Raw genomic sequence first — 25513 nt, forward strand, 5'->3', positions numbered from 1 at the left:
CTCGACTCCCGCTTTGGTCTTGGTGGCCGATGACGTTCTGTCTCGTGGAAGGCGAAGCCCGGGTTACTGCCACAGCCACGAAGCCGCGAGCATTTAGCCCTTTTGGGAAGATGCTACTCGCCTTTTGGGAACTTGTGTTGGAGCAGCCGGGGGGTAGAATATTTGCAGGCGTGAAGCGGTCTGAGGTGATATGAGTCTTTTGACATGCTGAGGTCGTGCAGGGGCTTTTACCTGCACGTTTTATGCATTTCAAGTATGGACTGTATGCGCCCCGCCCTCCTAACTCAGGGTGTGAATCGAGGCCAGTGGGGGAGCAGAAAAAGCAGAGCCCCTCCAGGCTATAGAAGAAGCCCGACTTTTGAGGGCACTGTCTGCAGGAGCCGTGTCAGTTCCAAAAGGTAACCCGGCCCAGTTTCTCTTGGGCGGTGGGATGACAATGACCTGGGAATGATTTCTACAATGTAGAATATACTGATTTACTTAGTCCTAGAATACACAAAAAGTTCCAGAATGACTCATTCATACCCTCATGAAAGCAAGTTTACAAAAAAAAATACTATAAAGCAGTAACGAAAACATGACGTGTGGCTAGTAGTGTATTCAGAGGAAATTTTGTGGCCTTATAGGTTTTAATTGCCAAATAGGAAAGAATGAAAATAGATTTTAAAAATCATGCAACCTCAAGAAGTCTTTGGCTACAGGTCTTTTTAGCCTTAGAGAATTTAGTTAAAATACTGTTTTGCAGAGTTACTTAGTTCTTTTCTTTCCCATCACTTCACTGTGGTTATGCTGTGGTATAGTTAGGCTTATTTACTGTTGTTTGTATTTTTTGGACGTCGTCACCCCCCCATCCCATTCTGTCTATCTATCTATACATATGTATAGATAGATAGATAGATAAATATAGGTATAGATTTGTGAAACATTACTGTGGTTATGAAAGTCAGAACAAAAAGGCACAGGGAAGTATCATTTCCTTCTCATCCCTTCTGCACTGTTTCCTTCCATCCTGTTTCAGTTCCCAGGTTCCTTTCACCTACTTCCCATCCACACCTGAGGCCCCTATTCTCCTTAGTTTCTTGTTTTTCCTTCTGTTTCTTTTTGCACAAATCACCAGATACACATGTATTTTCTTATACTCCCTTTTTTTCTTACACAGAAGATAGCACACTACCTTTTGCACACTGAAAATCATTTCATATCGTAGAGATAAGTATGTATATTTTAAATGTTATGCATCTAGCATGGCATTTATGGAGCATAGTGGTGATGTGAGTACGCATTAAACACACCACACCATTAAGAAGAGCACTGCCCATACGGCTGCATCTGTGTGCTCCTCCCCAACCCAGTTCCCACATTCTCACCCCTAGAGGTAACAGCTCTCTTGAATTTTGTGTTAATCATATTTTTGATTTTTGATAACACATATCATATTTGTGTTAATCATATTTTTAAAAATAATTTTATCATATATACATGTGTCTGTAAATAATGTGATTAATTTTGTTTTTGAGCTTTATGAAGATGGCATCATGGTGTCTGTAGTCTTCTGGGACTTGCATAACTCAATATTAATGTTCCTAAATTCATCCATATTTTGTGTGTAGCTGTGAGTCGTTCATTTTTGCTACTGGGTAATGTTCCATTGTAAAAATGGTATGACAGCTTATTTATGTATTCTCAGTGGACATGTGAGTTGTTTCCAATTTTTTGCTATTAAAATACTGCTGATAATAATTTTGTATGTATATCACCTACATATGAGAGTTTCCCTAGGGTATAAGTTTTAAAATTTAGGCATGAATATTGAATTTATCCTACACTTTTGACATCCACTGAGATGGAGAGTATGTTTTTCTTTGATTTATTAATGTGGAAAGTACAATCTGTGCTAATATTGAACTTTACTTGCATTCATAGGATGATCCCCCTTAGTCATGATACGTCACATTAAGGAACTACTGGAGTCTAGTCCTCAATATTTAGGATTTTTGCATCAGTATTCATAAATGAGACTTGTTTATGGTTTTTGTATCCATATTTTGCTGGCATCATAAAAAGGTCTGGGAAACTTACTTTGCTGTTCTCTGCTACAGTTTAAATAGTGTTAGAATTATTCATTTCTTAAAGATTTGAAAGGCTTTTCCCATGATACATAAGGGCTCAGTGTTTTGTGAGAGTTCACTCTTTACTGGCTCTCTAAACAATTAGGTAAAAGTAATCATGGGTTATGGAGAAAAATCTATATAATAAAATTGGTAGAGTTGATTTATTAGATTCAGAGAGATTATATGTTCTTCCATCACAGGATAAGTTTTCTTTTTTTAAATTTATTTTATTGGAGTATAGTTGATTTACAATGTTGTGTTAATTTCTACTGTACATAAAAGTAATTCATTTATATAGGTATATGCACATATATATACACACATTCTTTTTCATATTCTTTTCCATTATGGTTTATCACAGGATATTGAATATAGGTCCCTGTGCTATAAAGTAGGACCTTGTTGTTTATCCATTCTACATATAATAGTTTGCATCTCCTAGTCCCAAACTCCCAGTCCATCCCTCCTCCACCGCCCTCCCCCTTGGCAACCACAAATCTGTTTTCTATGTCTGTGTTTCTCTTTCACAGATAAATTCATTTGTGTCATATTTTAGATTCCACATATAAGTGATATAATATGGTATTTGTCTTTCTCTTTCTGACTTACGTCACTTAGTATGATAATCTCTAGGTCCATCCATGTTGGAATAAGTTTTCTTTTTAAGCATCCATGGAATATTTTTAAAATGGACACTGCAGCCACAAAAGAAAACCTTTAAAAATCTGTAAAGCAGAAGTAAATAGATCAGGTTACTTAAACACCATGCAATAAAGCCAGAGAATAAATGAACAACAACAAATTATCCTGAACAGTTCTTTGTCCAGAGACAAAACACAGTTGCTGACGAGTTATAAAATAGTAATTAAAACATGAAATATGAAAAGCCTCTGGAATGTAGGGAATAATGTATTCAGAGGAACATTTATAGGTTTAGATTGCTACACAGCAAGAATGAAAATGAATGAATCATGTAGCCTCAAGAAGGTAGAAAAAAGCTTTTTGTAGTCTAGCTTCCCCCGAAAGCAGAACATAGGACAGAGATTTGTGTGCGGCCAGTTTATTTGGGAATGTAGTCCCAGGGGCAAAGTGAAAGACAAGGAGAGTGCAATGGAGAAGGAGGGACAGCCAATACAAGGATGTGCTGTCAGGCTGGCCCCTCCACAGGCGACTGGTGCTCTGACTTGCAGGATATTTGAGGAGCCTTGGAATCTCATGGCTGCCCACATGGGGGACTAAAGCTGGAAACGTTTATCCACTGACCTCTGTCTCATGTTGGTCAGTGGTAGCATCACAGGCATTAACTCCCCTATCCTTCAGGACCCAGCAGGTGTCCGCAGATGTCCCACACAGGACAGAGAAGCCCTAGGGCAGGAGCCAGGCATGTGTGGTGTAGACCCTTGAGGAGGCATTTGTAGGTTGTACTTGTGCAGAGCTGGTCAAAGCCTCTGGAAGTGGACTAAGAGTGGACAAGAGGATTTGGTGAGGTACATAAGGTGTCTCTTACAGAGCTAAAAAACAAATTTTAAAAAGCAGAGTTTAATTTAAAACAAGTAGAGGGGGCTTCCCTGGTGGCACAGTGGTTAAGAATCCGCCTGCCAGTGCAGGGGACATGGATTCGAGCCCTGGTCTGAGAAGATCCCACATGCCGCGGAGCAACTAAGCCTGTGCGCCACAACTACTGAGCCTGTGCTCTAGAGCCTGTGAGCCACAGCTACTGAGCCTGTGTGCCACAACTACTGAAACCCGTGTGCCTACGGCCTGTGCTCCACAACAAGAGAAGCCACCACAAGGAGAAGCCCAGGCACCACAACGAAAAGTAGCCCCTGCTTACCGCAACTAGAGAAAGCTTGAGCGCAACAACGAAGACCCAGCGCAGCCAAAACTAAATAAATAAGTTAATTAATTTTATAAAACCAAACAAACAGGTAGAAAAGGGAGTGGTGTTCTAAATAGAAAAGCTAGTTTTTTGAAAATAAAACATTAAACTAGATAAACCATGGTTCAGCCTAATGTTATTAGTCTGCTTGGGCTGCCATAACAAAATATCATACACTGTCTGGCTTAAACAACAGAAATTTATTTCTCACAGTTCTGGAGGCTGGAAGTCCAAGATCAAGGTACCAGACGATGTGGTTCTTGGCGAGGCTGCAGGTGGCTGCCTTCACTGTGTCCTCACAGCAGAGACAGCTCTGGAAGACTCTTCCTCTTCTTACTAGGGTACCCGCCCTATCAGATTATTACCTTGTTTAACCTTATTACCTCCTCATGGGTCCTGTCTCCAAATACAGTCACATTGGAAATTAGGGCTCCAACATACGAATTTTGGGGGGACACATTCAGTCCATAACATTAACTAAGGCTAAAAGGTCTAGAGAGCATATATATTCAAAGAAGAAGTAGGAAAAGCAAGGTATACCTCAAGGTATGGAGGAAATGAAAAAAAAGCATGAGCCACTGTTTCCCATAATTCTACACTCAAGTTTAAATTCTGGAAGATATAGACAATATTTTAGGAAAATATAAAATTTCAAGACTGACTTTGGGAGCACTAAAAATCAGAAAATAACCGGTCCATGTGGTCTTGAATACAATGAACAAGGAGTGCTGGGTCATGGGGCCAGGGACGGGATGCTATAGTGACCCCCTCTCTCAGGCAGCTGAGCCCTTGGCTTCTTTGCCATCAGAAGGCTGGAAGGTATGAGGAGCCATCCGGTACCTCACTTGTGGCCTAGCTTCCTCACAGTAAGCCTGGGCTGGGCAGGAGCCTAACCTCCCAAGATCTCTACAGAGGTATCAGGACTCTTGAGGGCAGTCAGCTGTGTGAGGGAACGGGCATTATGGGAGGGAGCTGCTGTCCCTTTCTCCAGGAGGTGCCTCCCTGGGGCCTGACTCAGGCCTATGTGCTGGGGCTGCAGCCCGTCCAGCTGGCTTCTCTTGCAGTATAATAGAGAGGGATGCTCGTTTAGAGCATCGTGTTGCTACACGAGTCTTTGTTTTATTATTCTTTAGACTCTGCATTTTATGCACACTCGTGTGTGTGTGTATGATATGTGTCCAGAATTGTAAAAATCCTAGGGTCCGTGGCAGTGAGTGTCAGTGTCATGGCCAGGAGGAGCCCTGGGCACAGAGCCAGTGAACAGATCACTCCTTTCTTCCCATGGCAGCTCCTGCTTGCACTTCTGTCTGGATGCTGGCTGCCTGCATCTCAGATCTTCTGTGAGGGGCTGTATTGTTCGTGGTGGGGGTGGCTTGTCTCACACCTGTCCCCCTGTTTTCCCTCAGCTCCAGTCCTTCTCTGAGAGGGAGACCAGGTGATGGCAGCCATGCTTCTGACAGCCTGGCCCCAGGTGAGCTGTGGGTCCTTCAGCTCTTCCTCTGAGCAGTTTCACATTGAAGAAAACTGAGAAGGGAATCTGGTGAGCCTTTCTATGAAAGCTGGAGGGGCCCTCCATGCTTCTGCCTGCCAGACTGGAGCTTGTGGGAAGAGCGATGATATGGAGGGATAGGGGCCAGAGACCAGGACAGGCAAGACAGAAGTGTCTGGAAGGCAGAAATATAGTCTTCTGCACACCAGTTTGCTTTGCTCTCCCAGCAGAGGGCTTTGGTGAATGAGAGACATGGAAGCTGCCCATGAATGGAAGAAGATAGCAGGGGACTAGGATTCCAGGGAGGGGGGTATAGATAAAGAGGAATAGCAGGACCAGATCCACATAAAGAATGGCTGTGCCTCTAATTCCAGGGGAAGGGGACATAAGGAGAGTGGGATCAAGGGAGGGAAAAAAGACAGAAAGTCCTGTGTCTCATTGTGTCCTGGAGAGGCTTTCAGGGCTTGGGGTGCAGTGGCCAAGCTTTAGGTCTCTGGATCCTCTCCCCAGAATAACATGCAAACGAAAATTTCCATACGATTTCAGGGATTTCATGGACCCCACTGATGCTCATCCATGGACCTCCATGGGCTACAGTTTGGGAATAATCATAGTCCCAGTAACTCTAGTTACACCATTTGAGGCTTACTATGCCGCAGGCACCATACTAAGCACTTTACATGGATCACTCAGTCCTGACAGCCGCCCTGGGAGATAGGCGCTGTGCTGCGTTCATTCTACCACAAAAGAAACAAAGGCAAAGGGGAGTGAAGTGACTTGTCATTGTGTGACTCAACTGTTCAGTCCTATGACACGTATGGAGCCAGTGAAGTTAACGTGGTCAGGTTTCTGATGCCTGTGTGGGGAATAATTTTGAGGGGGGGTTTAAAAGCAAGGTGACCACTTCAGAAAGAGTCCTATTGGTCTAGGTGACATAGGCTTCATTAAGGCAAGTAGTTGCTAAAGAGGGAGACCCAATTCAAGTAATGCTTAACATAAAACTCTCTAGGAGGGAGAGTCAAAAGATTGGGGTGGGGTAAGGGGGAGGGAGGAGTCAGGAACGAATCCCCAGGTTTCTTTCCTGCGCGGATGGTGATGCGTGACCCCAGCTGAGGTTTGAATTAAGGAGGAGGCACCAGTCGTGGGCTAAAAGGGGATGGTGGGCGACAGCGAAGGCATTTCATTTTGTACCAAGAATTCCTTGTCTTATCCGAGTCACACAATGAAGTGCCCACAAGTTGGACTAGAATTGTTGATGGGTGGAGGCCCGTAGAATCAAGCAAGACAGGTCCTGGCAGAGAGCAGCTGAGAGGCAAATCGCCGCCAGTGTGTCCCCAAGGTTGTTACAGAAGGCCGAGGTGGGTAGAGCGAGGGCAGCCAGAAGAGGCAGCTGCCCGGAGGGGAGGGCGTGGCCCTGGGAGCGCTCGGCCATCAGCCCTGATGGTGGAGCCTGTGCTGGGCGCCGAGTGCCCAGTGATGCAGAGGAGCAGCTGAAAAGATGGCTGACCTCCCTTCTTTCCCAAACCTCCTTGGAGAGACAGTGAAGTCTTGGGTGAAGTTGGACAGGATGAGGCTTGACTGGGAGAGGGTAACAGAAAATGGGTTTTTGGCGAGAGCCATTTGCAAGCAGGATGGGCTGCCTGCTCTCACCCCTCCCTCCACCTCCACGGTGCCCAGCCGATCTAGGCAGCACTGAGCTTCCTCTGCTGAAGGCGCTGGAGCGGAGGCTATGCAGCCTTTTGTAGGGGGGTCTATGACAGAAATCAGGTGGGGCTGGGTGAGATGGAAGCCATGGCTGTTCTTTGGGCGTGGCTTGAGGTTTGAGGGTGAGGGCGAGGGCGAGGAAGTGAGAAAGCCTGTGGGTGGGTCCAGAGCTACTTCCCCCAGTGAGGGCACGGCCTGACTGAAATAAAGCAGTTGTGTTAGGGGAACTTGGTCATGGGAGGTGTTTTTCTTTCATCTCAACTTATGTCATCCTTTGTAAGTGTGAAATATGGCATGAGGTTTCTCTGCTGTGAGCCAGGTCTGATATTCCATGCTTTCCCTTCCAAGTGTTTTTCTCAAATCTTTCCCCCTGTTATTAATTTTGTGCTCTTCACAAGCCCCTCCTCAAGCCCTCATACTGCCCTCTGCCCCTCACCTAGGGCATGAGCCATGGAATTGGCCCCTAGGGCAGCAGGAACCTGTTGTTTCAGAAGTCGGTGACCTTTGAGGACGTGGCTGTGTACTTCACCCAGACGGAGTGGGATGGCCTGTCCCCTGCACAGAGGGCTCTGTACAGGGATGTGATGCTGGAGAATTATGGGAATGTGGCCTCCCTGGGTAAGGCCTTTCTCCCCCGGGGACTCAGACTCTGCTGATTAGGGTTTCCTGGCTTCCTTTCCCCTTACTGGTTGCAGGTGGGGCCTCTGGTAATCCTTCACCGAGTGGGAACCTCAGGGGCTGATTCCTAATCCCCTAGACCCGGGGTTGCTGGGAGGGGTGAACCCCAAGCCCTTTTTGGGCCAATATAGGACTTTACTGGGACTGTTGTGCACTCTTGATCCACCCGATAGAGGCTGTGTTTTGGACACAGCGTGGAAAAAAAGTAACTTCCTGTTCTACAGCATTACCTTCAGGTTCCCCCTCACCCTACCTGGATATCTTGAGTGTTTCCAAGGATCTCGGTGTACTTGTAATATTTTAGGCCCTGGTCAAAAAATGGTACCTATCCCTTTAGGCAGAATCTCCCTCTTTGCCCTGCATGAGGTCTCACAGTCTGGGCCCTCCCCAACTCCTCCCGCATCTTCTCAAGCTTCTTCCTCCCACCCCCCCGCCACTTTCCCATAGTTCTTAGGCACGGGACCCTCTGGGGCTCTTTCCTTCCCTCCCCATTGCTGACACAATCTGAGAAGAGGTTTAGGAAATCAGCTGTGGGAGATTATTCACCTATCTTTCCTATTTCCTTTCCCCAAAACAGGATTTCCCCTTCTCAAACCTACTGTGATCTCACAGCTGGAGGGAGGAGGTGAGCTGGAGGGCCCATCTCCACTGACCTCTGGAACAGGCACAGGCCACCAGGGCCTCTGGACTGGTAAGGAGGCACACATTGCCCATTATGCTGGAAAAAGTAATCCTTTAGGAAGAAAGTCAGCTTTAGCAACATATAAAAGTGCCACATTTATTGGCTAACCGTACAGAGTAACATTTAAATTTTTAAAAATTAATTAATTAACTTTTGGCTGCGTTGGGCCCTCGTTGCTGCACGCAGGCTTTCTTTTTTTTAGTCGCAGAGAGTGGAGGCCACTCTTGGCTGCGGTGCACAGGCCTCTCACTAAGGTGGCTTCTCTTGTTGTGGAGCACAGGCTCTAGGCACACGGGCTTCAGTAATTTTGGCACATGGGGTTAGTAGTTGTGGCTTGCAGGCTCCAGAGCTCAGGCTCAGTAGCTGTGGCACACGGGCCTAGTTGCTCCTCGGCATGTGGGATCCTCCCGGACCAGGGCTCGAACCTGTATCCCCTACTATGGCAGGTGGATTCTTAACCACTGCGCCACCAGGGAAGCCCCATTTAAATAATTTTTGATGATTTCTAGAGATAGCAACAGTTGAGACCTTTCTGACTATTTTCATAGTTTGCTATTTCTTTCTAATTCCAAGAAGAGATCTTTTTTTCAAATGCTTTATTGTAATTATTTTCAATCCTAATTTTGGAATGCTACCTTTCTCAGACAAAATGAATGGATTCAGTACTTTCTTTGGGTCCTTGCTACTTTCTAAGCACTGTCCACTTAATGTGAAGTGTACAGAATTAAAAGTTTTTTTACTTAGACTTTGGAGTAGACTTTCTGAGTTCCAATCCCAACTGTGCTACTTCTTAGTTGTGTGACTTTGAGCAGGTCAGTTATCTGCATTCTCTAAGAGTTAGTGTTCTCACCCTTGAAAATGGAGTAATAATTACAAAATGAGGTAATGGTACTAGGTTTGATGATAAAATGAGATAACATGTACCAAGTGCCTAGCTTATAGTGTGTGCTCAGTTAAATTCTGTTTTTATTATTATTATTACTATTATTATTATTATTTGGGTGGGGAGAAATCTATATATAATAAGCTCTAGGAAATAAGGTGGGAGGAAGTAATGCTGTCAATTTGGTGCTTCTCAAAATATGAACAAATGCATCACCTGGGCATCTTGCAGATGTGCAGATTGTCATTCAGTTAGTTTGGGGCAGGGCCAAGATTCTGCATTTCTGTTAAGTTCCCAGGTAATGCCAGTGCTTCTGGTTCCCAGACCACTCTTGAAATAGTGAGGTTCTCATTGGCTCACACAGAGTAGCTGCCAGGTGATTTCCCATCTCCCATGAGGCCCGGCTTTACTTCCTGCCTTTGGGGTCCATAAGATACTCTTGCATGCTTTTGATGAATCCTCTTTTTTTAAAAGATGGTTTCAGTGGCTTTTTGTTCCTTGTAATCATTCAACCAGATGTTCACTGACCAAGGAAGACATGTTTTGGAAATGGAGAGCTTAAAGTGCTTGACATATAGAGGGGGATGAAAGTGATATTGTGGAGATTCTTAGTCAAAGAAGTCTGGATTTCATTCTGTAGGCAACAGACAGTCCTGAAGTCTTTGAACAACCCATCATGATGTCAGGTGAGGATAGAAACATTCATCTAGTCAGTATATGTAGGTTAATTGGGGTCAGGAATCATATGGGTTCTAGGCAGGAAGAAGGGGAAATCACAGGGCACAAGACGCATGTCAGCAGAGTTGATTTTTAAAAAAAATTTTCCAGGTAATTTGAATTTTTTTCTTTGTAAGTTTCTGATACTACAGATGAATATTATTTCTATAATCAGGAAAAGACCAATATTATTTTGAAAATGGTTGCTAGGGAAGTCCAGGTCATTTGGGTCTGTTGAGGACAATTATAATGAAATACTGGGGTAGGGGGCATATTACATGTGGCTGAGGAGAGATGAGAGATGAAAAAATAAAGGAAGCATTTTGGGGCCAATTTTGAGAAATTTGAGAATAAATGTAGAGATCATTGGTTCTACTAGGACTATGGGATTATAGAAAGACTAATAAGATTATAGAAAGAATTTTAGGGAGTGACCAATTTTAGGATTGAGGGAAGAGGTAGAAGGAAAGGCAAGGAGAATGCTGCAGTGTTCTGGAGGGGTGGGAAGAGATGGGATCAAAGGGATCAAATGGGCCTGAACAGAGCCTTTCTGAAGTAGAGAAAAAAGAAGTTAAAGGAGAAGTTTTGGAAAGCCTAGAGTTTAAGTTCTAAGAAAATAAACAAGATTTGTTCCCATTTGCTTCCTAGTGCTAATACCTGCCATCCCTTGTTGCCACATGTTGTTGGATTCTGTGCCTTCTCCTTCTTAAGCAGTTTCCATTTTTATTAATAGAAACTGAAGAGTGTAGTAAAGTATGGTGTGATGGAAAGAATGCTGATCTGGCAGATAAGACCTAGAATTTTGTTCCACTGCGTCACTTTTAACCTTCTTGTTACTGGTTATTGGTTTAGAGACTGGTGATCTTTTACAATCATTACTTTAAAATTTGTAATATTGGTACATGCTCAAAACAGTATAAAAAGTGCATAAAGTGGGAGCAGTGGGGAAGTCTCCCAAACTTCCTGTGCCAGTTTGCTCAGTTTCTTGTGTATTCTTGCAGTAGTTTTCTAGGCATTTTCAAATATATGTGTTTATGTCAGCCCTTTTTACTCTCCTTTGCACAAATGGAAGATACTCTACATACCATTTCTCAACTTGTTTTTCTACTTAACAGTGTGTCTTTGACATCTTTTCATGACAGTACATATAGATTTATTTCATTTTATAACAGCTGCATGTTATTCCACCTTATGGATGAACCTTAGATTCTTTGACCTAGTCTGGTGATTTTAAAGAGCACCCCCCCCCTTGATTACCCTGATCCTTTTTTCTTTCTATCACAGTTCTTTTTTTTTCTAACATGGTTCTTACATGATATTTTATGTTTTCTGTTTTTTATAGTAAATATTGATATCCAGACTGACAATAATTTGACAGAGGAAATGTATGAAGAAAAACATAATACATCATTTGAACTTCAAAGGAACTCTTCCCAGGAAACAGACTTTTCAGAAACTTATATTCTAGAGAAACAGCAGGAAGTCCACTCAGTAGGAAGTATGGAGAAAGAAAACAGGAGTGTCATTGATGGGACAGTGAAAGACAATATAAGCCCCATGGAGGAGTGTTTCTTTAGGCAAAGTCCAAACTTGAATCAGTGTCATACCATCTCCACTGGAGAGCAGTCCCCTGAGTGTACAGGATTGGAGAAAGCCTTCAGCTTTGACACAAAACTTATTCAACATGAAATAATAAATTCTGGGGAAAGACCTTTCAAATGTGAAGAATTAGTGGAAAGCTTTAGGTGTAACTCTCAACTTAATCAGGATCAAGATAGCTACACTGGGGGGAAGCCCAATCAGCGTAAGGAGTGTGGCAAAGCCTTTAGCGTTAATGCAAAATTAATTTGGCATCAAAGACTTCACAGTGGGGAGAAGCCCTTCAAATGTGTAGAGTGTGGAAAAAGCTTCAGTTACAGTTCCCATTATATCACACATCAGACTATCCACAGTGGGGAGAAGCCCTATCAGTGTAAGGTGTGTGGGAAAGCCTTCAGCGTTAATGGGAGTCTGAGTAGGCATCAGAGAATCCATACAGGAGAGAGGCCCTATCAGTGCAAGGAGTGTGGGAATGGCTTTAGCTGCAGTTCTGCATATATCACACATCAGAGAGTCCACACTGGAGAGAAACCTTACGAGTGTAATGACTGTGGGAAAGCTTTCAATGTGAATGCAAAATTAATTCAACATCAGAGGATCCACACTGGAGAGAAACCTTATGAATGTAATGAGTGTGGGAAAGGCTTCAGGTGCAGCTCCCAGCTTAGGCAGCATCAGAGCATCCACACTGGAGAGAGACCCTATCAGTGTAAGGAGTGTGGAAAAGCCTTTAGTAATAATGCAAAACTCATTCAGCATCAAAGAATTCACACAGGGGAGAAACCGTATGAGTGTACTGAATGTGGAAAAGCCTTTGGCGTCAAGGGGAAGTTAATCCAGCACCAGAGAATCCACACGGGTGAGAAACCCTATGAGTGTAAAGAATGTGGGAAAGCCTTCAGGTGTAACTCCCAGCTTCGGCAGCATCTGAGAATCCACACCGGGGAGAAGCCCTATGAGTGTAATGAGTGTGGAAAGGCCTTCAACGTTAATGCAAAACTAATGCAGCACCAGAGGATTCACACTGGGGAGAAGCCCTTTGAATGTAATGAGTGTGGGAAATGTTTTACTTCTAAAAGAAACCTGCTTGATCATCACCGAATCCACACTGGAGAAAAGCCTTATCAGTGTAAGGAATGTGGGAAAGCCTTCAGCATCAATGCCAAACTAACTAGGCATCAGAGAATACACACTGGGGAGAAACCATTCAAATGTATGGAATGTGAGAAAGCATTTAGCTGTAGTTCTGACTATATTGTACATCAGAGAATCCATACTGGAGAGAAACCCTTTCAATGTAAGGAGTGTGGAAAAGCCTTCCATGTTAATGCCCATTTAATTCGGCATCAGAGAAGCCACACTGGGGAGAAACCCTTCAGATGTGTGGAGTGTGGCAAAGGCTTCAGCTATAGTTCTGACTGTATCATACATCAGACTGTCCATACTTGGAAGAAACCCTATGTGTGTAATGTGTGTGGGAAAGCCTTCAGGTTTAGCTTCCAACTTAGTCAGCATCAGAGTGTCCATAGTGAAGGAAAATCCTAATAAGGATGTAGAAAACTGTCAAGGTTAATGCTGAACTAGATCAAGTATCCTCAGATTCACCCTGGTGGAAAACCCTGAGAGAGAAATGGATATAGCAGAGTCTTCACAAGGAAACAAATCTTTTCCATTTTATTCAATTTTAGATCAAGAATGACAACCAGTTTTAACATCCAAAAATAAGTGGTTTGTTTTATACCAACAACCAATAGAAAATATAATGAAAAGAGAATATCTCATTCCCAACAGCATCAAGAAAAGTTGATTTTCTAGATATAAACTTACTAGGACCTATGTGGAGAAATTATAAATCTCTGCTGAGGGGCACAAAAGGAAAGTTAAATAAATGGGGGGAGAGAGAGTGATACCTTGTTCTTAGATAGAAAAACTCATAAAGATACTACCTACCTAAATTAATTTATTGCCCTTTTACTTTTGACAACAAGCATGCATCACTTTTGTAAAGAGGAAAAACAATAAAGAGTTCCTTAAGGAAAAAATATGAGTAAATCTTTTTATTTTCATGCTATGGAGAAAAGCTTTCTAAGCATCAGATGAAAGCCAGAAACCAACCATGAGGGAAAATATTGATAAACTGACTTCAAAATGAAATATTTATGTTTTTGTTTTAAATAACCCCAAATAAGTTTAAAAGATAAAGCACAAAAAGTGGAAATACCTTTGTAAAACTTGTGATATAAAAGTATCATACAAAGAGGTCTTAAATTATGAGAAAAATAAATGAAAATGGCAAGCAGCTTTTAAGAAGATATAAAAATGACTAATAAAGGAAGATGTTCAGTCTCAGTAGTACTCTACGGAGTAAAAATTTAAAACAAGCATACAGTCACACACAGGAAGCCCTCCAACCTCTCTCCCACTGACAAGACAAACACAGAGACCCTCTTATAGACACACAGCGTATCCCCACAGCGCCCCTTTCCCCATACCTGCTGCTGTGCTCTCTGTAGCTCGGGAGGCCCATGTTGGCTGGGAATGCTGTCTTGGCGTACCTCAAAGGAGCCACTCCTGTCAGAAAGCTACTGATACGGTATAGGACCTCAGCAGAGTGTCCAGGGCCATTGTGTAAGTGACATTCCCCCCACCCCACCTGCATATGGGTGGAGGCAGATCCTGGAGCCCCCAGAACAGAGAGGAGGGAGCAGAGTCCTTCCCCCTGACCATCTGGCCCTGCTCCTATGAGCAGCTCCAGACCATACAAAGAGACCCAGAAGTGCCCTGGGCCATGGGGTCCAAGTCCTTCATTTACTTATAGAGAAACTGAAGACCAGAGACGGATGGCACTGCCCCTGGTCACACAGCAAATCAGTGGCTGAGGTGGTCCATTACCCAGGCTGGAGGAGAGGTCAGAAGGCCATGGCTTACCCCAACCTTCCTAGATCATGAATCACCTCCACATGGTCTCCAGATGTGACAGGGAAGATGGGGACTGGAAGTCCTGCTGTCCTGGCTCCCAGTGGGGTTTGGCAGTTTGTTTGCTGCAGCAGGACCAAGGCAAGGGCTCTAGGAGGGCTGAGAACTACTGAGGACAGGACCAGATGTTCCAGATCTGCCACCAATGTCCTGTGTGACCTTGGCCTCTGGGTCTCAGGCTCTTTCTCAGTGCAGGGTGGGGGCCAGTCCCAGGGATCAACACCCTTCTCACCCAGTCGGTCCCTGAGGGTCTTCTCCCTCTCTGTAGCTTTGTTACTGTCCACAGCAGGTCCTTCTGTTCAGATCCCAAGGATATGAGGGTGAAGAAGGAAGATACCTGCAAAGTCTCATGAAGTCACGTGGTCCCATGGCCCAGGATTCCTGACACCCTGTAGTCTTGATGTTCACTACTCCAGCCAAGAGCTGCCTGGATTCAGTGGAGGCCTTATGAGGAAGGACAAAGAGGAGCCATGGCTCTGGATACCCTTTTCCCCTCACAAAGGCACCTCTTTTCTGAAAGGGAGCCATGAGCCTGGAAGGGTCAGGATTAAAGTAAGTTTCTCCCTCAGTCCAGGTCAGCATGTTCTGTCCCTGTAGCACAGGGCACCCTCCCACCCTGGCCTGTCACCCTGGAAGGGGCCTCAGAGAACATCTGATCCTGCCCTATCCAGGTCAGGAGGGGAAACAGGCTCAGTGGAAAACGCGGCTGCTGCGGGGCCCCAGCAGGACCAGGAAGCCTAGTGAGAGAGGTCCAAACACAGCTGGGAGGGTCCGTGGGTGGGTGGAGACAGGGCTTGGGTGTCATGTGCGGGGACGAGAGACTCAGCACAGCTCTCCCTGGGCTGGCAGCCCTCTCCTGGTGATGGGTCTGGAAGTTCTGAAGAGAGGCACCTGGACGCTCTTCTGTCCTCTCTGCCTCTTAGGTCTCCATTCTCCCCAGACCACAGCCCCACCCTGTATGCTATCCTTTCTCCTGACAAGGAACTGAGGACACCCCTTCCCTTACACAGTCCATTCAATTCAGTTGAACATTTGCACGCCCTTCCACGGGCCGGGGTTTGCCAAGTCCCAGGGAACCTGAGATGGGGTAACCTCGGCCACATCTCCCCTCGGCGAGCTCCTCACAGCCCCTTCCGCCTGCTCTCAGGCCCCATTCACACCACAGACCACGTGGTCTCAGCAAATCCAACACTTCACGTGTCTCCTGAGGCTTCCGCCTGGTCTGAGTCCCCTTTGCGGGGCCCTGCGTTTTGCGCCTGCTCCTGGGCTGCCCGCGGCCTGACCGTCCCTCCGGCTCTGGCTTTCCCTCCCATCGCTCGCCAGCCCGTGAACGCGCAGGCCAGAGCCTGGGAGGTTCCAGTGCTCCTGAAGCGTGGCCCCCACCTCCTCCCGGCCACTGAAATCCCACCCACGCTCAGCCTGAGCCAGCCTCCAAGAAGCCCTCCCGGAAGCACAGGCGCACGCGCCTCTTCCGGCTGGTTTCCTCAGCCCGCCACGGTAAGGGATCGTCCTGCCACAGGTTTGGCGCGTCTGTCAGCCGTGCGTGGCCCGGGCGCCCAGGGCCCATGTGCTCCAGGCGGCGACCCGAGGCTCTGGGTTCCACCCTCCCACCCCCGCCCTGGGCCACAGGCGCGCGGCACTGGCAGACGGGTGGCGGCCTCTACCTGCCGCCTCCCTCCCCGCCGGCCTTGGGCGCACGCCTTCTCGCCCTGGGACCCCGTTTTGGCCTCGAGGTGAGACGGAGCGGGGAGGCCGGGCCTGCGCGTTCAGGGCCCTGAGGCCAGCGCTGTGGGCGTGAGAAGCCATTACGAGGCACTGGCCGCCAGCCTGGGCCCCCTGCTGCCCCTGACGGCCGGTCCGCTCACTGCAGGGCGGGAAGAAAACGACCGCGAGGCTGCCCGGGTCCCCCTCGGCGCGGGCCGGCTCTCCCTGCTCTGATCCCGCGGAGTCTCGCGCGCGGAGTCCTGGGGCAGCCGGTTTGACCTCTCCGCGGAAAATCTCCTGTGGCTCCGCGGGGTGGCGGGGGTGGGTGGTGGTGGACACGGTCTTAGAGGCCCTGGAGGACTGCAGGGATACCTGACCGCGCGGAGCCGGGCTGCGGCCGGGACCCCGTGCCCTGAAGGCCAGTCAGAAGAACGCACACAACGCATTGCAAACTTTTCTTAAAAAAAGCACAGCCTGCTCCCCTCCCCCATCACCCATGAAATCTTGCTTAGAGGTCTATCTTGTAAGTGCACATATGTACAGCTGCTGCGAGGAGGGGGCAGTTGCCAGCGGGGCCCTGGGAGTGAAGGCCAGGGGTTTTGCTTAAACGTCCCTTGGGAGGTAAGAGGTCGATCCAGGATGGAAAGTGGAACGCAGGATTCAGAATGCAAGCGTTCGATAGCCAGGCCGCGGGCACGAGCTGGGTAGGAAGAACCGTACAAGATGGGGGAGGTGGGACCCGCCACCCTGCTTTGCTGGGAAGGGCTCCTGGGAAGGAGTGGTGAGTTGGAGGCTCCTCATGACAGGGAGGGAGGAAGAGAGAGGAAGCGCAGGAACCAGGGGAACAATGAGGAGTGTCCCTTATACCCGGAGAACTCTCCCCCTCCCCCTTCAGATTGAGCTCAGACAAAGGCCACCTACCTTCGCTGGCCTCCCTGGTCTCCTAGGTTGGCATTGGGTCCCCTGCTCTGGGTCCTCCGCCAGCTTTCTGCTCTCACCTTCGTCTAGTCTTTACCACTCTCTGCCTTCTCTACTTGGAGCTGCTGGTTTACCGGCTCGCCTTGTGGACCGCAAGGTCATTGGGGGTAGCGCATTGGGCCAGGCCGGAACTTGCTTGGGAATAATTTCTGAGCGGATGATGTCAGTGAATTAGTAAGGGAAGAAGTGTTTTTTTGCCTGTGTTTATATGGTTTATACATTTTCATCCACAACAGGCGCCCAGGTCAATTCTCCGGGGGCTCTAGTGAAGAAAGAGAAATTCTGGGGTGGGAGAGCAGTATCCTGAGCACAACCATCGAGTGCACTGGGCTGTGAGCACAAACGTCTTACGGTCAAGTTAGAATTGGGTTGCTCTCCGATTGCCCACCAGAGGGCGCTCAAGCCCCTGCCCATTTGACTATAGCTGGCCAGGGTCTCGGCAGGGGTACCTGCATATGATTGGTTCTTCTCCTGAGAAAGCAAAGGTAAGAAAACCACCAGCTAAACTGTCTGGGGTTTGGTGGATAAAGAGGAAGAAGGAAAAAATGCTACTGGGACTTGCAAGGCCTCCAACTCATTGACACAATGTCTGTTTTTGTTTGTTTTTTAATTGTGGTAAAATTTACCATTTTACCTGTTTTAAAGTGTACAACCCAGTGGCAGTACGTACATTCAGTGTTGTGCACCCATCACCACTGTCTAGGTTCAGAACTTTTTTATCACCCTAAGAGGAGCCCCATGCCCATTAAGCAGTTACTCCCCATACCCGCTGCCTTCCACCCCCTGGAAACAACTCATCTGCTTTCTCTCTCTATGGATTTGCCTGTTCTGGGTATTTCATGTAAATGGCCTCATACCATATGGAGCAGTTGTGTCTAGCTTTTTTCATAGCGTAATGTTTTCAAGGTTCATCCATGTTGTAGCATATATCTGTCCTCCGTTTGTTTTTATTGGTGACTAACATTCCATTGTATAGATATACCACTTCTTGTTTATCCATCCATCCGTTGATGGACACTTGGGTTGTTTGCACCTATTGGCTATTGTAAATAATGCTGCTGTGAAATTGGTGTAGAAAAATCTGAGCCTCTATTTTCAGTTCTTTTAGGTATATACCTAGGAGTGGAATTGCTGGGTCATACTGTAATTCTATGTTTAACTTTTTGAGGAGCTGCCGAACTGTTTTCCACAGTGGCTGCACCGTTTTCCATTCCTGGCAGCCATGTGTGAGGGTTCCAATTTCCCCACATCCTTACCAACATTTATTATTTTTTGTAGTTTTGTTGTTGTTACATCCATCCTAGTGGGTGTGAAGTGGTACCTCATTGCGGTTTTGGTTTATATTTTCCTAATGATTACTGATGTTGAGCATCTTCTCTTTTAACTGGTTTCTCAGACTTGCTCCCTCCTCCAATCTTTACACTGAAGAGTAGGCTGAGTCCTTATAAAACACAAGTCTGATCATGTCTCCCCTAGTTCAGAACCCCTCAGTGCCCTCCCACCCACTCTGCCTAGATACAGCACACATCCCTGCCCTCCCTGCCCCTAAAACACACAACTTCTGTGCTCCAGCCTTTAGAAAATTCTTCCGGTGCTAAAAGACACTTCTGCAAACCCTTGCACCTGCTGTTCCCTCTGCCTAGAACATCTTCCTATGCTCTCCTCTGCCCCTCCCCCACTAAGGCCTCCCATCCATCATGTCTCAGACCTCACTGGCTCCCCATAACCTTTCACATCAGGGTTCTGTGCTCCTTCTCTGTGCTCCCCCATCACACCCTCCCTCCCTCATCATGTCACTTTCCCCTCTGATTTGTAATTGCCAGTTCAACTGTCAATTTCAAAGGCTGAAACCCACAAGGGTCAAGGTCAGGTCTGTAGGCTCAGCCTTGAATCCTCAGAGCCCAGCACAGCCTGGGTCTCAGTAAAACACAGTGCAGACTGGTCACTTGGAGGGAAAGGTGATGGGCTCGTGGGTGGATGCCTAGATGTGTTTGATTGCCCACCTGGCCCCAGTCTGCTTCCTCTGCCCGGAAGTTCCTCCACCCTAGTTCAGACATTTTGGTCCCGCCACTTGGCCATGTGCACCTGACTCTCATCCGCGCACAGCCTGGGCTCAAGCCAGCGCCTTCATCCACAGACATGGTTGAGAGACTATAAGTCCACATTATCTTTCCACATCTGGGTTTTAAATTCCTTTCCATCTTAAATTCCCTCTTCTGTGCCCTGGACCTCAGCCATCCCCAGCACCTCAGGAATCTTCCTTTGTCACTTCTGTCCCTCCGTTCCCAGCCTCTGCAGTATCTCCCACCCACTTATCTCTACCCTCTGTCCTATTTCCTTCCCTACAAAACCCTCTGCTTTGGAGATTCCAACCTTAGCTTTGGAATTGGAATCACAGTGGGAGGTCTGAAAAATCCCCATGCCCAGGCTGCATCCCTACTAATTAAATGGGAAAGGGGGGCACACAGATACCTGCACATGGGTACTTTTAAAGCACCCAGGTTACTTTAACTTGCGTCTTGAGTTTCAGAACCACTGTTCTCCTTGACCCTGTAACCCCTCAGGCTGCCCCATTTTTTCTTTTGTCCGAATGTCTCAGTTGAGTTCTCTGCACCCTGACTTCCATTCTTATAAGCAGCTAATTCTACTCTTAGCAATCTAGCGTCTGGCCTAAGAGTGCCCAGAAAGCACCCCTCCAGGCTGCTGCAGCCAAGTGGCCCCCTGTCCCTGTCATCCTCCTCTGTCTCCCTGCAGCCTGGTGGAGGGCTGTGTGGGGTTGTGAGGACCTGGCCTCAAACCCTAACTCCAGCCCTTCCTTGCTGTGCCATCCTGAGCAGGTTACTTAAACTTTCTGAGCCTTAGTTTGCTTCAGTGTAAACCTCCCTCCTGGGTCAGCTCTGAGAGTGGGCTGTGATAATGCAGAAAATGCATGTCCAGTGCCTAACAATGCTCTGGATTATGATCCAGACTCTAGGCCCCTTCTGCAAACCCTCTTCTCCATGGGCTGCCTCGCTGACCACTAGGTTCCTCCCACTGACCTCTCTCACCTCTCTCTTTCTTTCCTCTTCCTCAGTCTCCTAAGAATTGCTAACCCTGAATGAGCCTTGACTTGAAGCCTGGCAGCATCAAAGCCCTGTTAACCTCCAGGTCTGACCACAGCTTTAGGAGGAATGGAATCTCCTCATCTCCATTTTATAGATGAGAAAACTGAGGCACAGGCTGGCAAGCTATCAAAACTCATGCTGCTTGGAAGTGACAGGCCTGGGTTTCAAATCATGACAGTTTGACAGAAGGGCCGGGCTCCTCGCCCCTGCACCCATTGCCTTCCGTTGAGAGAGGCCCAGGCCTCGGTCCTGGACCCTCTGTGTTCCCTGCAACCCTTTCTAGATAGTGCCAAGTTCCTAAATTTCATAGATCTAGATGTGAAAGGTAAAATAGAGAAGCTGCTGGAAGAAACAAAAGAGCACATCATCATGACATTGGGGGCAGCAAATATTTCCTAAATAGGATTCTAAAATAACGAACCTTAAAAGAAAAGATAAACTGGATTGAATTAAAATCGAGAACTTTTTTTGCTAAAAAAAAAAAAATCGAGAACTTCTGCTCATCTAAAGACACCATTAAAAGAGTTAGAAAGCCAGCCACCGAGTGGTAGAGACATACACAGTCTGCACAGCTGACAAAAGGTTCGTATCCAGCATAGAGAAAGAGCTTCTATGATTCAATCCACTTTCCCACAGACTTCCTTGTAAACATCATATAGGCCTGGATTCGGATCCTGGCTTTTCCACCTGTTTAGTGAGATCTTGGACAAGTCTCTCTGAGTTTCTGACACCCTAAATTAATTCTCATATTTCTAAATTGGGGATCAAATCCATGCCGGTATCCCACATTGTTGTGTTTCCTATGGGAATCAAAAAAGAGATAATTTTCCAAAAGTGGATCATGTATTAGATGGGTGGTTATGTGTATATATATCAAGACCGCCAACCCCTATCCCTCCTCTCAGATTGAAGCTCCCCAAGGACTTGGGCCAGGTGTTAGGCTGATCTCTGACACTGTGCACAGGCCCTGGCACATGGCTCAGAGTATATGGGAGCACATATTTAATACATGAATGGGCAGGGAACAGCATTTCTGGATGAGGGAACAGCATGAGGGTGGAAATGTACAGTCAAGTACATTGGGGGTCAAGTTAGGGTATAATCACAGGAAAAGTGAGAACACGCTGGGCCTGGATGAGGATGGATCTTAAATACAGGCATTGTCTGGAAGGCCCTAGGCAGCCATTACAGTTTTGGGGACAAGGGCTGTGTACAGGAAGGGGGAGAGAGAAAGGGAGAGACAGAGAGCTTTAGAGATTGGAGGTCAGTGGTGGTAAAAGATTTCTTTCTAAGCAGCATCCATTTCAGAACTTCTGCTTCAAAAGAAGGAAGCCGATGAGTGAGAAAAAACAGAAAAAGAGTGCATTCAGTGGGAGGGGTGGCCAGTGGCCAGAGGTGAATGAGAGGAGCAGAGCAGGAGAGGATCTGGCCTCACCACCCCTTCCTCTCCTGCCAGAAAGGGACCACCAGACAGAGTGCTTCTCCAGTGGGGTCCCCAGACCAGCAGCCTCAGTGTCACCCTCACCGGGGAGGTTGCCAGAGATAGCAAGTCTCAGACCCCACCCCAGACCCACAGAAAAAGAATCTCCGGGGGGTGGGCCAGCGCTCTGTTCTAACAAGCCCTCCAGGGAGTTCCGAGTGTTGCAATCTAAGAATCACGATGAGGCGACTGCAGAGAAGAAAGTCTTCCCTGATCTTCCCTTTCAGAGGCACTGGTGAGAGATGAGAGGTGACTGAGCCGGTCTCCCCAAGCAAAGGGGACTCACCTGGAGATGAGCATTTGAAACTGCTCTTGGGTGCAGCTCAACCCGACTCTCCATCTTTGCACAAACACTGGCTCTTGTGGGGCGCCCAGAATCCAACCCAGAGACTCATCCCCTGAAAAATGTCTCACTCCACTTGGCCTCCTGCTGTGAATTTACTTGGTACACCCCGTCTTATCCCAGGACTCAAGCATTATCAGACCTGGCAGCCCAGCAAGTGGCTGTGTGGCGGGTGCTGGCTGAGGCCACGCCCGGTAATTGATGAGCCATTCAGGGCCCTGCACCTGACCCAGGTTCTGACCCAGGGCTTGATTATCAATTAGCGTAATGTAGCAGCACTGCAGGGGAAGGGGCAGTACCTGGGTGTGGGAGGGGCGGACCGGGGCTGGAGGAAGGTCTTCCCAGCGCACTAGCTGGGCGCAGTTCTGACCTCCCATCTCCAGGGTCTGACCTGCCTTCAGAGGTGAGTTGCATGCTGCGGGGGACTGGTGAGTGCTTGTCTTGCTGGCAGGGTGGACCCCAGCCCTAGCATTTTGTGTTGAAGCTTGAGAAAGAAGGGTTGCCTGTATTCCCAGCTCTGAGGGTAGAGTGGAGAGGGGAATCGGTGATACTGACTCTTCCTTGTACACTTTCTAGAAAGCCTTGTCTTAGGATGAAGTCCCCCTCACCCATGGAATCCTGGTTAAATGGCCTCCTTGTCTTTAAGGTTTACCCACACGTGAGCCTGGGCTGCTGCCCATATCTCTTTGCCCATCCTCTTCACCCTGGGCTGGGAATCTGTGTCCTCCCCGCTTTCACCCTCCCCGGGGCCGAGGCAGCCCCGGGGTCCCAGTTAAAGGAGACTGCTGCGTGTCTGGGCCAATTTGCTAAATTATTTAAACAAGTAACTAAGAATCATGAGGACCCCAAATTGTCAGTTGGGGGAAGATGACAAAGAAAGGACTTGGTTGAAGAAAAAGGCTCATGGCCCTACAATTTTAATTTAGGTTTAAATAGCCACAGATATGCAAAAACTATCCCAAGTTCTGCAGTGACAAATCTTCCTCCCATTCCTCTTTCCTACTTGCCCATTTCTATTCCCAAGGGCAATGCCCTTCTTAATTTCTTATGTGCATACAAACATATGCAAAGATAGGTTCTAATTTCCATCTTTTTACAGCAAATCTGTGCATTATGTGCATTGAATCCACCCCTCCCCCATTAACTGACCTTGGGATTTTCCTTGTTCAGATGTAAGTGTCCTTGTTATTTTTAACAGTTGTGTCATATTCCACTTAATGCATATACTGTGACTTATCTCACCAGTCCCTTCTTATGGACTTTGGGTTTGTCATCTACTATCGTAAGCAATGCTGTGTTGCTTCAGTTTAGACATGGATTTTTATCTGAGGGCACCTTTAGGATAAATTCCTGAAAGTGGAAGTGCTGGGTCAGAGGGTAACTGCACTGTCACTGTGGTGGATACTGCCTTCCTTCCTCTGATGGGGAAGTAGAAAGCAGACTGCTGAGAACCAGACAGGGCAGAATTTGAATCTCTTCTCCGTGCTTTCTAGCTATTTGCTCACCTGCTCAGAGCTTCAGTGTTTAGAACCTGTAAAATGTGGCCCACACAGTTGTGTGGATGAAATGGGACCAACTATGTAAAGTATTTGGTTCAGGGCCAAAGACACAGTGAGACCTCCAAGTGTCAAGAGGAGTGGAGTCTGGCCATATAGCTGCCCTCACGTCTTCCCAAGGGCAGGCAGCGTGGGTACCCCCGGGTGTCTGAGAGCCAAGGATTGAGCCTGGTCTTCAAGGCATTGGTTCCAGTTGGAGGATCCCCTCCCCAGCCTTGCACATCGTCTTCTCCCTGAAGCTTCTAATACGTCCTGAGAATGGAACACTGGGTCTCCTCAGGGCCTTCTGGGGATAGCTATTGGGCAGCCTGAAGGAAGGCATTTGGTCTGCCTTAAATCCTCAAAGCTCTGGTCCCTGGCACAGCCTCCAAATAAACGCACTGTCTGCCATGTAGTGAGTGTTTGCCACTGGCCTGATATAATTATGAGTATTCTACACGCATGATTCCATTCCGTTCTCAGAATTATCCCCTAGGATGGGAAAGATTAAGTCACCACCAGCCAGACTCTTCATCATTCTGCAGCCTCGCTCCATCCAAAGGGAACGTCTTGTTTGCAGGACCGCTGAGTTCTTCCACGCGTTCCCCTCTGGGGAGTACGTGGGGCAGGGTGGCAAGAGACACTGCGATGTGTGTGCAGTTTCCTGTTTCTTTTTCTTTTTCTTTCTTAATAGCCATTCTAGGGGCTTCCCTGGTGGCACAGTGGTTAAGAATCCGCCTGCCAAGGCAGGGGACACGGGCTCGAGCTCTGGTCTGGGAAGATCCCACATGCCATGGAGCAACTAAGCCCGCATGCCACAACTACAGAAGCCCACGTGCCTAGAGCTGTGCTCTGCAACAAGAGAAGCTGCTGCAGTGAGAAGCCCGTGCATCACAACGAAGAGTAGCCCCTGCTCGCCACAACTAGAGAAAGCCCACGCGCAGCAACGAAGACCCAACGCAGCCGAAAATAAATAAATAAATTTATTTTTTTAAAAGTTAGCCATTCTTCTTTTTTTAAAAAATATTTATTTATTTGGTTGCATGGGGTCTTAGTTGCGGCAGGCAGGCTCCTGAGTTGTGGCACGTGGTCTCCTTAGTTGTGGTATGTGAACTCTTAGTTGTGGCATGCATGTGGGATCTAGTTCCCTGACCAGGGATCAGACCCGGGCCCCCTGCATTGGGAGCTTGGAGTCTTAGCCACTACACCACCAGGGAAGTCCCACCTCTTGTTTATATTACTCGTGGCGGGGGTTGGGGGTGAGCCCTCATTTGAAAAGTATATGGTCAGATTAAAGGGTGAATTTGATTTTAGAGGATGGGGAATGCAGTCTGTGTGTCTAGAAGGAAAAACATAACTTACCTGGTACTAACATCTCAAAACGTGCATGTGAAATTTTACCCTCAACACCATTGCTGCCAACATGTAGTATCACAAGTTAGTTGGTGACCAATCTTTTGAATCCTCTCCCCCGGAGGAGTGTTCTCTGAGTCTTCTCAATAGACCCGGAACATTGTGTCTGCGTGTCAGCATCTTTTCTCTCTCTTGCTACAGGGCCTCAGGACGAATTGGAAACCCAGGATCTGGGTGACGGGCTCATTCCTCTAAGCCCTCGAACCTGGTAGCTCAGGTACTTCATCGATCAAAGACC

At 47.2% G+C, this 25513-nt stretch overlaps 1 protein-coding gene across 1 annotated transcript in view; it reads left to right on the top strand.

Annotated features, from left to right (window-relative positions):
* Positions 1-13762, top strand: part of ZNF23 (zinc finger protein 23) — a 14030-nt gene extending 268 nt beyond the window's left edge. The window contains exons 2-5 of the mRNA XM_024735461.1: positions 5397-5461; positions 7675-7801; positions 8439-8552; positions 11486-13762. Of these exons, the coding sequence (XP_024591229.1) occupies positions 5429-5461; positions 7675-7801; positions 8439-8552; positions 11486-13287 (2076 nt within the window). The 5' untranslated portion in view covers positions 5397-5428 and the 3' untranslated portion in view covers positions 13288-13762. The remainder of the gene's footprint in view (positions 1-5396; positions 5462-7674; positions 7802-8438; positions 8553-11485) is intronic.
* The last annotated feature ends 11751 nt before the right edge of the window (positions 13763-25513 follow it).

This window comes from Neophocaena asiaeorientalis, unplaced genomic scaffold, assembly GCF_003031525.2.
Source record: "Neophocaena asiaeorientalis asiaeorientalis breed wild unplaced genomic scaffold, Neophocaena_asiaeorientalis_V1.1 scaffold40, whole genome shotgun sequence".
NCBI lineage: Eukaryota > Metazoa > Chordata > Mammalia > Artiodactyla > Phocoenidae > Neophocaena > Neophocaena asiaeorientalis.